Here is a 17,867-nt window from a genome sequence, read left to right on the forward strand (position 1 = left end):
CTCTTTCCAGCAAAGAATTATCGGTGGCAGCATATAATCCATGATTCTATTTCTGACGAGAACTTCAAGTTTTCATGTGTAAGGGAAGATGGTGCCCGATACAATGGGTCGTTTCGAGTTGTTACCGAGGTTGGCAAGGCGACGTATCGATTGGGTCTTTCGGAGGATTTCAGTGTGATTCATAGCACTTCCAGTGTTTTGCAGTTGCGAAAGAGGGTGTCAGACAAGGATGTCGTGGCATCATTGGGTGATCTTCAAGACGATGAGCACCTAAACTACGTCGAGAGGCCAGTGGCCATTTGGGAAAGAAACGTAATCCAAATCAAATAATCCATTCCATAAATTCAATCCATAGAAAGGGCACTACTTTTTTTTTCTTAATCTATTGCACAAAACTATGTTCTTATTTATAGATTTCGTTTTAAAGACATTACTTGCTGTAGATATGAGATAAAACTCATTACTTCTGTTTAGGTAGACTATCTTGTTAATATGGATTGAATTTATGGCATGGATTATTTGATTTGGTGAGAATTGTTTTGTTAAGCTTGTAACCGATCCTTATGTATTGACAACAATTATTTCTATTACTTATCAAGTCTATTAAGTTGCATGAACATCATCTTAATTGCTTGCTTCATATGATTTATGTGAAAACAATGTTATATGCCTAGTATTAGTGAATATAAACCTAGGATTAATTAGAGAATATGTAACGCCCGCGTTTCCAGGCTAGGCATTATTGTTGATGTAATAGTCTACGTTAACCTTTGTAACCCGTTTTGAGATAATAGAAGTGTATTATGTGTTTTGTGCTTAATTGTGTGTATTAATGTAATTAAGAATAAAAATAAGCGTCAAAATAAAATGTTAGATAAAGCTGATATCTATGTATAATATTGTAGTAGTTGGAACGAGGTTTCCGAATATATAAAGAATGCCAAAATCCGAGTTATAACGAAGAAGTTATGACCTGTCGATGTTTCGCGACAGAACCGACAACGTTGAATGACGTAAAAAGTGAAATTTACGTTAGAGCGATATTTAGCCTTAGTGATTTAAACAAAAGTCGTAGAGTTCGTTAAACCGAGAGCGTGCATAAAAAGAACGCCCAAATCTGACTTCGTATGAGGAAGTTATGATTTTTCGAAGTTTCGACTTAGCGGTATGCAGCCCGAATACTCGATTTGAGATCGAGCGGTTTTTAGCCGAAACAATCTAAACGAGAATCGAATATCTCGTTAATTGTATTAAAACGATAAAAAGATAGGCGAAAACGGACGTCGGATGAAGAAGTTATGAATTTATAACTGAGTTTTCCTGTTCCGGCCTACTAAAATAATATAATAAAAACAAATTCAAAATTAGCCGACGAAGTCTAAACTAAAGTTGTAGAGCGTAGTCTCACCTACGCGTTGATATAAAGAACGTCGAAAACGGAGTTCGTATGGAGAAGATATGAATTTTTGAAGTTTATTAAATGATTAAAATATAAATTTAATTAATAAATCCGATATTATCCGAAGGGGAGTCACCGGACTGATCCGAACTACGCCCAGCATAAGGATGTACGCCCAGCGTACAGCGAAGCATGACGACACTCGCACTCGAGTTCTTCGGATACGTAAGTAGTGACGATTCCGGAGGAGTACGCCCCGCGTAAGGGCATTACGCTCAGCGTAATGCGAGGCCTCAGCCTCCTATAAAAGGGCATGCGAGGGCAGCCTAATTCTTTTGCCAAATTCTTACTTTCTCTCTAGTTTTTGCCTCGATTTGCGTGCCATTTATACCCCGAAGCCCCGGTATTATTCCCGAGCCCCGAAGCAAGTCCCAAAGCCCCGAAGATCCCGAGAAGTGCAATTCCCGAGCCGAAGCTCTGCCCGCAGGGAGCCCGGTTTTTATGAAGATCTTCCAGATCTGCCGAAGAATACTATTTCTACAAGCCGTAGTGCTGTCCGATCATCTTCTGATCAGGTGAGTGTGTGGTTACTTTCTTCTAGCACATAATTATGAAGTATTTTATATAAAATACGTGTTATGTGTATATTTTGTTGTTATATGTGTGAATATATATTCACTTTCTTCTATCTCATGGATCTGATTTATTCTTTATGAAATACGTGTTATGTGTGTGTGCCTCATCTGTTATGTGGAATATGTATTGGTTGAACATGCTATACTGGTTTTAAACTATGTATAAAAATATATATTTTTCTCTACTAATATGTTGGGTAGAACATGGGTAAATAGTTGATGTGTGATAAACAAATGAGAGGCCTCGATGTTGCTTTTGATTAAGTCATCTATCGGAGTTTAGATGACGACCACAAACTTTTCTAGATAGTCCTGTGGAACGCTAGCAGGTTCGCCACCTGTAGGTGTTAATGAACTTGGGTGTTCATTCGCTGTACTCCATCCCCCTCATGGTTGCCTTATTTGACATATATTGTCGGGAAACCCCCGAATGCATGTGTTGTCACCCCGATGAAATATTCTAAGACTAGGTCCCTTGTGTTAGTTGTTTTAGGGACGTAAAGTGAGAATAACGGGAATGGGTAATTGGGTTGTTGTTGGTTGGTGGAATTAAATATAATTATTTATTGTGGGTTGGAAACCCTATATGCTCACCAGGCTCCCAAGCCTGACCCACTCAGTTTATTTGTATTACAGGAAGTGGCGCAAGGGCATAAGATGGATGAATCATCAAGTTGTTAAGTTTGTATATGTATATATTTGTTGAATGACTTGTAATGTTATCGTTTATGCTTTATGGTCTATATCGGAACATGACATCCCGAGTTTTGATTATATAATGAAAATACATTTTTTGACGAAATGCTTTGGTAAATATTATTTTATCATACTTTGTTTTTGGGAACAAATTCCGCAACTCTTTCAAATCAAAATGATTTACTCTGAATTATTTTAAAAGCATAAATGAAAATCGGTCTTTTCTGGCCGTGATTTTGGCGATGTCACAGAATAAGTAAGTTAATGTGTAAGCTTGTGTGATGAACAACCATACAAGATGTTAATTTAATTAGAAATTTAATTAGCTACAACTACAAGTCTTACTTAACCCGAACCAAAATACTAGGAAATTCATTAGTTTAATCAATTGGCCACTGTTTAAATTAGTTTATTTTCTAAGGATTAGTAATAGTGAACATGAATCTAATCACATTAATCGGTATCCAATGAAAAAATAATCCATTGAACTTTCCATAAAATCAACCATAGAAACAAGTGAGTCGAACCTGAACAAAAGTCTCTTTTATTATTGAATTCAATTCCTTCTTATTTGCATTAGTTGTTACTTATCTTAGGTTAAGTGTTAGTATTTGTTTAAGTTTCTAGTCTTGCAAAACTAGACAAAACCCTCTTTATATTGTTAGTTTTAATTAGATAATTCTAGTAGTTAATTAATTGTTACCATTTCCTGTGTTCGATACCCTGCTTGTTTGAACTGTATTGCTAAACGATAGGTACACTGCCTTTCATGTGTTTAATTGTGTTTGAAATAATGGGATTAAAAACTAGTTCGTTTTACACACATCAAATACCCTAATTTCCAGGAATGAAATTTAGGGATTTGTGCACATATAAGAGTCTACTCGATGAGTTGGAGGCCAAAAATCGTTGTGTAGAAACCAAGAAGGGCTGCATATTCCGGAGAACCTACTCGACGAGTTGGAGTTGGTTATGAAAAACCCTAATTTTTAGGGTTTGCACCCTATTTAGAGGACTGATGTGTGTGAAACGAACTAGTTTTAATCCTACTAACTTAGACACAAAATAAACACACGAAAGGCAGTGTACCTATCGATTAGTAATATAGTTCAAGCAAGTAGGGTATCGAACACAGGGAACGGTAAACAATTAAAATAAATGCTAATATTATCTAAATAAAACAAATAACAAAAAGGGGTTTTCTCTAGTTTTACAAGACTAGAAACTTAATTAGAATAACCAACACACAAATTAACTAACTAGCAGCTAAAACAATTAATTACCAACTAAATTCAATAGTAAAGAGGACTTCTGTTTAGGTACGACTCATTTGTTCCCATTGATGATTTTAGTGTATCAGATTAATTCTTCATTGGCTACCGATTAAGATAATTAGGTTCACGTTCGCTATTCCTAATTCTTAGAAAACAAATTAACTCAAGCAATGGCCAGTTGTCTAAATTAACGGATTTCCTAGTTATTGATTCGGGTTAAATAAGACTTGTAATAGTTAATTAAATTGGCCCTTCAATTAACCTCTTGTTGATGTTCATCAAACAAGCTCACACATTAACTTACCTATCTTCTAGTTAATTCTAGTTTCACATTCGTTATTCCTAGACATACAACTATGTGGTCACAATAAATCATATGAAATTAATAACTAAGAGATGTTCATACAACTTAATTACTAATTTATTAACAGAAGAATAGTTATTGTTAACACATAAGGTTCTTTAACAAGCTTAATAAAACATAATTACCAATTAAAATAATCCTACTCAAATAATCAATCAATGTTCACAAATTTGTCTACCCTAATAGAAGAATAAGTTTTTAGCTCATGATTGCAGTAAACATAAACTCAAAAATGAAATCAAAGTATGTAAACATGATTCAAATCAAAAAGTTACTAAGAATAAACCAAATTTGTCTTGATTCTCTTCACAATTTAATGTAGGGTTGATTCTTCAGTTCCTCACGACCTAGCAGCACTTCCAATCGTTTCTCAGCCTCCTAGGGTTTCTCTCCATGCTAGGGTATCGATCTGAAAGTCCCTTTATATAGAGTTTCATAAAACATAGGCTACTCGGCGAGTCCAGTGACCTACTCGGCGAGTCCGTCACTTAAAACCCGTATACGGCAAGTCAGCGCGTCCAGAATCACGAAAGTTCGATACAACTCGCCGAGTAATCGACCCTACTCGCCGAGTACGTTTCGAATCAGCATTTTTTCAAAACATGAAAGTCGTCCGAAATTGTGTCTACTTTTCAGAACATTTTGAATCTCATCAATCGGAGTTACGGTTCATGAGATATGGCCAAAACACTGACGAGGGGTCAAGCTGTCCAGCAACATCCTTCTTTCTTCAAAATCCAAGATCCAAGCGTCCAATCGCCAATTCCACTTCATTTTCCTTTCGAGCATGTCATTGTTGCTGAAAAATGAAATTATAAACTAATTAAGCACCTTTTTTCATTAAATGAGACAAAACAACATAAAGTATTAAGATAATGCATGAATTTTATAACTAAATATGCCCATATCAAGGACCTTAAGTCCTTTCCTTCGAGCCTCCTTACCACTTTTTCATGTCCAAAAGCAAACCCTTATCGATCTAACCCTATTTTGAGTGTGTGTGAGGCTAAAAGTGTGTTTTTTTGTGCATTTCTCAAAGAGGTATGAAGAGCTAGGAGCTTAGAACGAGAAGGGGCTTGTAGATCCAACATTTACATGATTTTGGTATCCATTTGAAGGTAAAAATTCATTACCTTGATCATTCTCTTACTAGATCTATTCATCTAAGAGTTTAGGGCCATTTCTAGTTTATCTTTGAAGCATTTTTGATTTTGAGCACGATTTGAAGCTGTAACTTCATATCTGGACTCCTCTAGGCCCTCTTTGACATAAAGCCTCAAGCTTTATGAAGCTATGGCCCTTCTCCTTACCCTAAACCTCTTCATAAGGCTAGTTTTTAGTGTTTTGGCTTCTTGAAGCCTTGCATGCACGTAAAGTTAGCATCGTTACGTGATAACTACACCATAGGAGTTTAGATCTACAATTTGGGAGCCTTGGTTTCGCTTAGAAACATCTGAATAAGAAATGGACTAAAGGAAATCGACGAGTTACATAGTCAACTAGACGAGTTGGATGAAGGTTTCCTGCTTTCTAGATTCTGCATGAACTCGATGAGTTCGCAAGATGACTCAATGAGTTGGTTAAGGTTTTCCCAATATTTTGGATGTTGCATGGACTCGACGAGTTACTTGGTAACTCGATGAGTAGAATGGGGTTTCCGTGACTTTTCTGAATTCTAAAGGAACTCGACGAGTCTGTAAGTTGCACTCGATGAGTTGGGTCAACATGGATTGTTGACCTTGACCGTTGACTTTGACTTTGACCAAGGGTTGACCAGTTTGACTTCTGAGGGTACTTTGGTAATTTGGGTATTTATGGAAGTGGATCATTGGTGGTTGTAGGTGTTGGTGTTTGGAGCCGTGTTTTGGGAGTTTGATATTTCAGTTCCAACCGACATTGTGAGGTGAGTTGTCTTCACTATACTAACAGGGTCGAAGGCACCAATGTCGGCCCTTATTTGATTGTTATCATGGTTATTGCATGATGATATGCTTAATGACCTCTTAGATTGGTATCTTGGTATATAGGATGATATGTTAGGACCTGTTAGGTCGGTATCCTTATATATAGGATGATGCTATGATTAGTGATATGTTAGATCAGTCTGACAGTTTGTACATGCTAGCTAGGTTATTATATTTATGTGTTGATTGTGTATGTGGGGTTAGGTTGAGGCGGAATTGCTTTTTGCTGATGGCCAACAAACCCAGGGCGGACCGGATAGAATGCAGACCCATTAGGGCATATCAGTTAGGCCAAAGGCCCGAAAAACGGTCCAGATAGGCTGAAGGCTCGGATGGGCGGACCAGAAAAACTAAAGGCCCGGATGGACGAACCCGACATGCTGAAGGTTCTGAGAGTGGGCCAGTTAGACTGCAGGCCCAGTAGGGGCAATCCAATCTTACTGTAGACTCTATATGCATGTTGTTACTTGCTATGATATGTTTATTATTTGTATGGCGTTGCTATTTTGGGGGAACTCACTAAGTTTCGGGCTTACAATTTTGGATTTTGTTTCAGGTACTTCGGATGATCGCGGAAAGGCGAAGGCGTGATCGTGCACCTCCTCGCATTTTTATGATTTGATTTCTGGGATACTTTGATATGAAACTATTTTGAAAACATTTTGTAATAAATAGTGGTTTTTGAATGCTTGAAAAAGTTTTAAATTATCATGAATTTTATGGATGTTACATATGTGTTGGTCAAGTTGTTTGTAAAACTACATACTTAGCGATTTCGAGAGTATTCGGGCGAGTTATCACATTGTAATATGTATTACAATATATATTCATGTATAATATGATTTAAGAGTTAATATGCATAGACTGGTAGAGTTTCTGTATGATTGAATATGTTGCTTATATGTAACATCCTGTTTTGGGGGCTAAAAGTTTTGGGCTTTTTGGTATATATATATATATATATATATATATATATATATATATATATATATATATATAAATTTGGAATAAAATAAATGAAAGCGAAATACATTAAATAATAGAAATATGAGTAAATGATAAAAATATAATAATAAAACCTTTTCATTACTTGGTATTTTAAATAATTTAGAATTTTAACGTCTAACGAAGTATTTTTGTTAGAATGGTCATTTACCTCTAATATGTGAAACTTAGGTGTAACGTTGGAGATTTATTCATATGCTCTTTTTTCCTCTCGTTGTGAATTCCTTTCATTTTAAGTGCATAGCCGAGTACGCTGGGCGTACTGGCTCGTTTGATGGTCGCGAGGGAGCCTACGTACGTTGGGCATACCTGGGAGTACACGGGGTGTACGCTAAGCAGGGACAACCCATAATTTTTAGGGTTTGTGCACTATTTAAAAAACTTATGTTGCCTTGGTGGTATCTTTTGGTCGATCTCCACCCCCTAAACCCTAAGAATGAAACCCTAAGTGTCATTTGTGAGTTTTGAGCTTTGAAGTGAGTTTTGGTGGTGTTTTTGTTGATTTGAAGGAAGAAGAACACTTAGAGGTTGCTTTGGTGTGGCTTGAGCTTGTAGATCAAGAACCATCATCAACTTTTCAAGCTATTTGAGGTATAAAGCTCTTAACTTGATGATTTCTTATGCTAGATCTAGTTTAGGGCCTTATTTATGCATTTTTGGGTCCTTTAAGCTTTGTTTGGGAGTATGGGCTACTCCAGCAACTTGCAATGATAGATATAGGCTTTTTTGAGGTCCATTGTTTATAAAAATGATGACTTAATGGGTTTTGTGCAACCATGCAAGGTTGATGTTTCACTTAATGGATTTAAGATGCTAGAATTAGACCTTGGGGTGCTTTTAGCCATGCAAAGGCTTAAAGCCTTCAACTTTATGGGTTAGGACCTTAATATGATGTTATTTTGTGGATTGGATGATAAGTTCTGAAGTGGTTAACTCGTTTGGCCAAAGGTTTGAGATCAGGCCAGTATGTGGGGCGTACTCCTAAGTACGTTGAGCATAATAGGTGCAAGCCTATTTCCCGATCGATCACATACACAGGGCGTACGAGCCTGGTACACCGAGCGTACACTAGTTTAGGGTCTAATGTGGGCCCAACATTAGAAGTGTCCCAACAACAAGAAAGTCTAAGTTCCAGTCCAACAAGAAAGACCAACGATTAAGGCCCGAAAATCACTCCAGGATGGACTGAGCCATACGCTTGGCATACCAACTAGTACGCGCAACGTACTCAGCCGAAATGGGAGGACCGCGACTGGGATGCGGTACACACGACGTATAAAGAGTTACGTTTGGCGTACGCACCCCTCATGCAAACCCATGCAAAATGTCTTAATGCTTTAAGACCCTACGACCAAAACTTAGATCTGAACCCACTAAGATCCCTAAGGTCATAAAGTTGCAAACTTTATGCCTTTTTCATGGCTACAATAAGCCCAACACTAAAAACCTAGCTTACTTCACCCTTTTCTACACCCTAACTCTTGGATGGGAACAAATCAAGGTCTACGCTTGCATCTTTATGACTTGAAATTTCATAAAACTTCTTAAAGGACACCTCAAAGGCTTAGGAGTACCTCATATTCACCAACCCTAGACTTTTGGACAAAAAGGAAGCAAAATCAAGGCTTAACTAAGATATAGAGAAACATAAGCCAAGTTTGGAGCTTTATACCTCCAAATGGTGCAGAACGAAGAGGAGACGATGGATCCAAAGTCTTGAGAGAAAATCTTACTCCTTGAAGGTCCTTCTTTACAACCAAGGAAGAACACAATCACTCCAAAAAGCTCAAAATGCTCAAAATGAACAAGGGTTTGCAATGGTTGATCTTGGGATGGAGGGCTGACAAAGGGAAAGGTCTTGGGGCCATAATGGTGTTCAAATAATACACAAACCCTAATTCTTAGGGTTTTGGTCTAAACCACGTACACCTTGCGTACTGGAGTATGTGCAACGTATAGGCACGGGATATAGTACGCTCAATGTACCAAGGCGTACGCCCCACATACTCGAACAACACCAAAAGTCATGGATTTTGACATCGGGAACCCTTCTTGCAACAAATGAAAACTAAAGGCTCCAAAATCAAACCTTAAAAAAATAGATGTTACACAAAGACCTGCGGTCCCTGAGTGTCCGACAAGTACTAGCCATCGAGTAGGAGCCCTGCCGATACAAGTACTAGCCATCGAGTAGAACCCTGCCGATACAAAATCAAACCTTAAAAAAATAGATGTTATACTCTGTTCTATTTTAGTGTAATTTATATTTAAATTCATAGTCGTTGTTATGAATTTATAAATAAGATTTGTTAGTGGTTCCAACATCATATTACTGATTGATCTACTTACGGAGATGATGTCTAGGTTGGATTTAGTGAGGTGTTTAAAGTGAGATTTTCAAACAGTATACTCTGTATACCAAAAGGACCCTACCTCCGATATGATCCTACCTAGTTGTCTCTTATTAGCTATAGATTAGTAGACATTGAGATTGTTGAGAAATTTAGACTATTAATTAGTCATAAGAGGTGATAAACTAAAACTTAGAGATAATTGAACCTATGCTATATAAAAGGAAAAACCAAGTGTTGAAGCCAAGCGTTGTCCAACTTGCTAGACATCCACTTTAACAAGTGAGTGAATAGTTACTTTTATCTTACACATAGATATGAAGTATTTAAGATAATTGCACGCTATATGTGCTTATTATCCGTGTTCCAGATATCTATGCTAGATGAACAATTTATGCATGTTTTACTTGATTTAGATTGTATATATATATATATATATATATATATATATATATATATATATATATATATATATATATATATACCTATAAATATATTGGGTAAAAGATGAGTAGATAAAAGATAAAATAGATAATAATAGGACTTGACGTTAAAGATGATCTAGTCATGTAACAAAGTCTAGATGATGAGAGGCCTTGACTTTAAAGATGAATTTTGGCCCCCTTGGTTTTGAGCTTAGTTTTCAACTTTATATGTAGTGTAAGTTACAAAAACCTTTTATTAACCCATAATTAAAATCATTCGAAAATCACTAATTAAATCAACAGAATCCTTGATAAAATCAAGGGAAAAGAAACCGTATAATATTAGGAAAAAATTAAGCTAATAAACTCTCTCTTAAACTCTATACGACAAAAGAAAAAATAAATCTAATCATAGACACAAATTTTTGAACTCAAATATTTGAGTTTAAAATAACAATAAAGACTAATAAATTTCAACCCTACAAAACATCAAAATTTCACCGAGGTAACACCGCTGCCCGTTGCCCAACTGCATCTCCCACATTGGTCTATGTCGCTACTTATCGGACCATTGCTTCTTTGTTGCCGAACTATGACTTCTTTGCCTCGATCTTTTTTCTCCGTCGTGTGCTATGCTTGGTGCCGACGAAATAGTGAATGCTCTCTCTCTCTCTCTCTCTCTCTCTCTAATACCCTCCTGACCTCTTTGATCTCATTTCCATAATGGTAAACATGTATTTTGTTTCTCATCTCGTTTCTCTCTTTTTAACTCTCTTAGACTTTTTCTCTCTTTCTCTTTCTTTATGGTGTAAACTGAGAGATGATGGTAGAGTGTAACCTACAAATTAGCTTTATTAATGATAACATCTATTTTTAATTTATTATTTTCGTATAATTATAATAAACACTAAAAATCTAATAAAAATATACTTATATATTTTATATATATATATATATTTGTATACAGTGCAGGGTCGGCCGGGAGATTTTGGAGGCCCTGTGCAATTTAACAAAAACTAGGTCCTACAACTTGAAAGATCTAAAAATTTAAGCAAAAAACTATAAATTTTCATTTCTATTGCAAAATACATAAAATTAAAATTTCATTCAAAATAATACACAATTTTTTTGCTTATAATTGAAAACAATTATCATCATAATATTCATTGAAATAAACTTTTTAATAATATCTTCATCACTTACTTTATCCAAATTGGTGCTCTCAATCGTCATCTAAGTCAATCCATTAAGTTGTTCTTTGGTCAATGTAGATCATAAGTATGATTTCAAAATCTTCAATTTGGAAAAACTTCATTCTGCAATGCTAAAAAAATCATATTTCATTTCAAATGAGTAAGATATATATTTCATTATCACAAAAAAGAAAGAAACAATAATATAATTCTAATATAAAATCCAAAAATCAAAAAATTACTTTCTAATTTTGGACAATTCAAATCAACGAGAAAGGGTATCAAAATGTAAAAAAAAAAAAATCAGATATCAATCAGCAAGATATATTTCATAATCACAAAAAAAAGAACATTGATATGCTTCTAATAAAAGAATTCTAGATATCAGAACATTAGTACATTACTTTCAGATTTTCTGATTTTAACACTTCAAAAAAATTTGAAATCAAAAGAAAAAAAACACTGATTTACATCTTACAAATTAGAAATCATATCACTAATTAGAAACGGAAAAAAAAATAGAACTAGATTTATTTGTACCTTAAAATTTCAGAAATTGATTTCCTCAATTCCTTGTTCTTTTGATTTTCGAAAATAGTTTCCTTATTCCTTCAATTTTGGAAACTGATTAAAGAATAATTGAAGAAAGAAGAAGTGAAGAAAGATTATACTTAACTAATTAGAGAAGAAAGAAGAAGTGAAGAACGATTTTGGAATCTAATTTTCGGAATTGGTTGCAACCATCAAAATTTCGAGAAAAATAATATATAATTAACTAGTAAGATTGTTGATCAGCTGATTGGAGAGAGATTTGACCGTGCGTCCGTGCCCCATGCGTTATCAGTGAAGATGAAGGAATCGAGGCGTTTTTGCTTTTCACGAAAATTCTGATTTTCCCGCTCCCTCGCCTGTTGCGTCGCCTGATAGAGAAACGTAATTTGTTTTTGGGCTTGTAACTGTACATAATACAATATAGTATAATTGTCGAAAATAAATTGGGCCCTATGATTTTTTGGGCCCTGTTCATGGGCACCTTTTGAACTCCCCATGGGCCGGCCCTGATATAGTGAAATTAATAAAAATATAATATTATGTCTTTAGAATTTGATATAATTATAAAAAAACTTGTATTTTTTATAAAAATATACTTGTTTATATAATATATTTGCCGGTTGTAATTTTATTTTAGTATTATATATTGTTATTTATTAATTGCTAGTTAATTAATTTATATAATACATATCAACATGAAAAAAAATCAATTATTACTGAGCTATTTAAAAGAAAACATGTTAATTTTATTCAAGAACCTTAAAAACCATTAGAGATTGTTTTGAGTGAAAATACTATAGCGTCTAGTATTCCAATTATGGAGAACTCAACGTCTAGTATTCCTGGTGCAAGACTTTAAAATTATAAAAGATCGGCAAGTTCCACTTTGTAGTGTGATGTAACAACATTTGTTACTAGTTTTTCTTGTTACTAATTTTGATATGCCATCATTTTGAACAATTTTTTTTATCTATATGGTTTTCTTTTGAAGTTTTGATTTCGACGCCTTAGTTATAGTGATTGTGTTCCGCCCCTGACGACCATGACCATGCACACCATCCCGGTGGGTCATTGTCTATCATGGTCATGGTGGGTTGTGATCACCACCATATTTGACAACGAGTTCTTATCTCTTGCAACATCTTCTTCTCCCTTAATTTTTTTTCAAGGATAGTAAGTATATCGGTGATGTGTGTTGGCTGACATGGAAACTCTCCACATCCTTTGGTGTAGAGAGTATACCAGAAGGCCTACAACTAACTTGCAACATACTTCTTATATGGGAAAACAAATATTTTTTTTATAAACAGACTAAACTACCCTTAATTCATTTTTTGATTTTGTTTGTAGCATTTGATCAATTTGGAGGTCACTTTAAATCCATATAAATAATACATTAAATTTCTCAGAACTTGGCTTATCATTTGTAATTATCTTTTTGTTTTGTTCATATTTCGGTAAGTTCTTTTTTTGTACACACCTAGGTAATGAACTTGCTGGAACTGTTCACATATGATCGTTATGACATGTTATAGTAAGTTACAACTTATGTGACATATATGTCTGATAGTTACCAGGATGGTAATGAACTATTAGCTTTGTTCACATCCAGGTTTTTTTTTTGCTCAAATTCGACCATTCAACTTGTTGAAATTGTTCACATGATACCATTATTTCAAAATTTCAAATCGGTAATTGAAGTCGTTCGTCTAACTTGTTGAAATTGTTCACATAAAACCATTATTTATGAAATTAAGACACTTGGTTCGATGTAACACAAGAAAATCATTTGTTTCTTAGGGTGGGTTTGAACCAGACGATTAAACTTTTGTTTTATGATTATTATCCTAATGGAAGCTTGAGCTCGCTCCTCCATGGTGCAAGGACTGGGAAACGAGGAGCAAAATGAGAGACTATCTATGAGGTTATACTAGGCATGGCTCACACTCTCGCGTATCTACATTCTGAATGTGTGCTCGTTATTTTACATGGAGATGTGAAAGCCATGGATGTGTTATTGGGTCTGAACCTACAACCCTACCTTGGTGATTTTAGGCTAGCTAGACTTGTTACCGTTTCAAAATTCTAAAACAATGATATTATGTGAACAACTTTAACAAGTTAGATGATCGAATGTGAACAAAAAAGAAATTGTCTTGATGTGAACAAAATCAATAGTTCATTACTCTCCTAGATAATTATTTTTGCAACGTATATGTCTTGTATACGCCACATAAGCTATATCTTGCTATAACCGGTAATAATTGTCATATATGAACATTTTCAATAAGTTTATTGACTATATATACAAAAGAAAATTATGAAAATGTAAACAAAACAAAAATATATAATTCCCTATATTTTCTACAGGTATCATATTATATGATTAAATTGCGTTAAAAAATGATTTTAAATAATTTGTAGAGAAAAGACATAAAGAAGCGTTAGGTGAGAATATTCCAACAACTGCAAACCACAAGAGGTAAAATTACGTGGAATAGAAAGAAAAAATAAAATCCACCTGGCCTGGATTAGTCGAACAAATCGGGATGCCAATGTTCCGACCAAACTGCTAATCAGCTTCGGTACCTTCCACTTTTCTGTCACTGAACCCGCCCCACACACACCTTTCATTATCAACATTCAACACTCAATTAACCCCAAATCCCCATCTTCAATCGATTCTTGGAGCTAAATATACCCCCAGACCCAGTAATTGAGTTTGCTTTTTGTATTCAATTTTCATGCTAAGATCTATTCATATTCATATGGTGAGGTATTTTGGAATCTAGGGCTGGAATTTGGGCCCTTTTGATCTGGTGAAAAGAAGGGCCCCAGAGATATGAAGGATATGTTTGGAAGCCCTGGAAGTGTGAGTGGTTTGATGTTACGAATTGGCCAATGTTTATGTGCTGCTGCTTCGATTGGGTGGATGGTTTCGGCTTCCGGCTTTTCCAACTATACTGCATTCTGGTATGCTGTTTTAACTTTTAATTCACGTAACATCACATGATTTGCTTAAACAGCTGATGCTTCCGTAGTCGATCTGTAGATGTAAAATCTTGAAAGGATTAATTACTGTACTAAACATGCTTTTGACTTTTCCCCAATTCAGATTTAGAATAAGGATACACTACTATTTTGGTTAAGCTTAGGGTTAGGGTTAGGGCAAACAAATTACTCCTTCACCCCCACAATTAGAGTAAGAGGGATTTGAGTGTCTGGTCATTTTTGCACTAAGATTTCAGACTCCTTTTCTGGAGCAACAAGATTTCAGAATTTGGAAATCAAAGCTTAATAGGAAACAAGTAATAAATATTCATATATTCCTTTTTTTTTTTTTTTTCTTCTTCTTCTTTTGGTTCGTGCCTTAGATAACCTGATAGTTATCATCCTTTTTTATCTGATCAACATATAATGTTATTCTGGTGCAGCTATTTAATTGCATCAATGGGGCTTCAAGTGTTGTGGAGTTTTGGCTTAGCATGTCTTGATTTTTATGCTCTTAGAATCAAGAAAGACCTTCAAAATGCTGTCCTAGTCAGCTTGTTTGTCGTGGGTGATTGGGTATGTATATATTATACATCTTTTCACTTTTCATTTAATTTCTTGTTAATAACTTTCTGAATTGTAAAAACTTTGTAACTGTATATGTAAAATGCATGCAGGTGACAGCTACGTTGTCTCTAGCTGCTGCTTGTTCATCAGCAGGGATTGTGGTGCTATATGCAAGAGACTTACATTTCTGCACAAACACTAAAATGCATCTTCCATGTATCAGATTTGAGATCTCAATTGCCATGGCGTTCATCACCTGGTTCTTAATTGCCATATCTTCTCATGTTATGTTTTGGTTATTAGCCTCGGCTTAACCAACTATAAACTATTCCTCTTTATTCATTCACCTGTTTGTTGTAAAAGATTCATGTTTAGAATGTGTGTGTGTGTGTGTGTGTGTCTGTATGTGTGTATGTTGTTCTTACAAATTACTCAAATTTTGATAATGTAGAAGATTCATGAATGAATTTATTGATTCCATATTGTTTTCAATTCTTTGCAGAATTCAATTACGTTCAAAATCATTGGATGCCAATAATACTATTGGCATGTTAGGTCTAAATTATTGACAAATCTTTTATGAATTCTACATCTCAACGGCTAGGCCATTGTCATTGGAGTAATGTGTGAAATTTTAATCTTACATAGGAAATTTCAGTCTTCTATGCATGGTTATGATAATTTTGATGTATTTTTGCATGTCTACAAGTCTATAACAAATGAAATGACAAAATTAATTGTAAATGTTCAAATTAAAGGTGTCATTTTCAAGTAAGTTATTATGAATGATCCATTTCGGGTATGTTTCACCTGTAACAGACTAACAGGTGAACTAGGTTTGACGAGCCATCGAAATTGTATCTTTGGGCTTTTCTCATAGGTGACATAACTAACCAAACAAAACATTAAAAAAAATATTTTTTCTTTATATATACAACCAACAAAATGAAATTTTATCATTACAAAAAAGTATACGAACATTCTACTCTGTTTAAAAAGAAAAAATTTTATAAATTTTCGTGTAATTTGTTTTTTTTTAATATATTTTTTAAGACATGACGTGTAATTTACGAATATTAAAATTTATTTTAACATAAACGAAAAAATTATCTACTATAATAAATGAAGGTTTTTTTTGTCACATGTCCTCTTCTCATTCATTTGGACACATGACATTTTTTAAAATTTTTAAAATTTCTATTTTCCACTTGTCATTTTATTGTATTTTTTATTTTATTAAATTAAAATTCCACATTTAATGTGTAAGGTAATATATATGTAAAGTATTTATTAGAAACAATTTATATGTTACATTAAAGTCTCATTAATTTTAATAATTCAAATTTTTTTCATTTTTCTTATAAATTCAAACTTTTCAAATTGTTAAACTTTTATATCTGTTTTTTTTAATTAAACCCATGTAATACATGGGTCTCACACTTAGTACCAATATTAAACCTCCTAGTGATATCAACACGTCACTTTGAGGAGCTGGGTAGGCTGACGCCTTAGGCTAAAATGTATGGTGACTTTTTGCCAATGGTAAAAAGGTGTGATATAGGTGTCATATAAACTTTTATAATTTTTGTCATGCTTTGTCTATGAATAGGGTATGGTGATTTTTTTTACCAATGATATATATATATAGTTAGTTGTATTTTATGTTATAAAAGAAAAAGAAAAAAGAAAAGAAAATTGCAATGACTAATTAGGAAATAAAAAAAGGTTTACCATTGATATTTGTCATTGGTGAAAGTTTACTATTAAGATTTACCACCGGCAAAAAAAAGGTTGGGGTGTGGTGTTTACCGCCAACAAAAGTGCCACATAGGCTTTTCTTGATGACAAAACTCTCCCACACCGTTTAGCCTTATGCGTATAGTTAACTGTTTTTTTTTTTTTTTTTTCTAAAAATACATATATTTAGACCAGAGGGAGTGGTGGTCAGTGTGACATTAATTTTGAAAGAAAAAAAAAGAATAAAACAAGAATAAAAAGAGTATCATAACCCACCCACACACCCTTTCTCCACCTTTTCCCCCTCTCTCTTTCCTTTCTCCTCTCGCTAGTGAACTAACACATTGGCCTTGGCAACGACCCTTGGCATGAGCCAAGGGCCGATTTGTGGCGAGCTTGGCAAGCCCCCTTAACGCATCCCACTCCACTTAGTCTTCGTATGTAACGTCCCAAATTTCAAACCAAAATTTCCAATTAAAACCATATTAAACATTCAAAACTCATTCTTGAAAACATGTTTTATTATTCATTGTTTCGAACACATAAGGTTTAAACTTAGTTAAATTACAAAACCATCTGAAGTCGAATAAACAATAAACCTTCAATGCGAGTGTACATTCATGCCACGCCCTTTCCTCGAACAACTTGAAAAACATTAAACTTAACAATGTAAACACAAAGCTTAGTGAGTTCCCCAGTATACCACACATTCCA

The 17,867-nt window shown here is 34.5% G+C and overlaps 1 protein-coding gene across 1 annotated transcript; it reads left to right on the forward strand.

The window, feature by feature from the left end:
* Positions 1-14,351: 14,351 nt before the first annotated feature.
* LOC145070650 (CASP-like protein 5B2) lies at positions 14,352-15,908 on the forward strand. The gene is made up of 3 exons (XM_079017604.1): positions 14,352-14,831; positions 15,293-15,425; positions 15,527-15,908. The coding sequence occupies exons 1-3, from the start codon at positions 14,701-14,703 to the stop codon at positions 15,728-15,730; spliced, it is 468 nt and encodes a 155-aa protein (XP_078873730.1). The 5' UTR covers positions 14,352-14,700; the 3' UTR covers positions 15,731-15,908.
* Positions 15,909-17,867: the final 1,959 nt, after the last annotated feature.

This window comes from Lactuca serriola, chromosome 8 (assembly GCF_051521515.1).
Source record: "Lactuca serriola cultivar US96UC23 chromosome 8, Lser_US96UC23_V15, whole genome shotgun sequence".
Lineage (NCBI taxonomy): Eukaryota > Viridiplantae > Streptophyta > Magnoliopsida > Asterales > Asteraceae > Lactuca > Lactuca serriola.

What these genes read in the sequence shown, in the direction of transcription:
- LOC145070650 (XM_079017604.1), top strand. Translation starts at nt 14,701, where the DNA reads ATGAAGGATATGTTTGGAAGCCCTGGAAGTGTGAGTGGTTTGATGTTA. An exon ending in TCCAACTATACTGCATTCTG is followed by an intron (nt 14,832 to 15,292) that starts GTATGCTGTTTT and finishes ATTCTGGTGCAG; the next exon opens with CTATTTAATTGCATCAATGG. An exon ending in TGTTTGTCGTGGGTGATTGG is followed by an intron (nt 15,426 to 15,526) that starts GTATGTATATAT and finishes AAATGCATGCAG; the next exon opens with GTGACAGCTACGTTGTCTCT.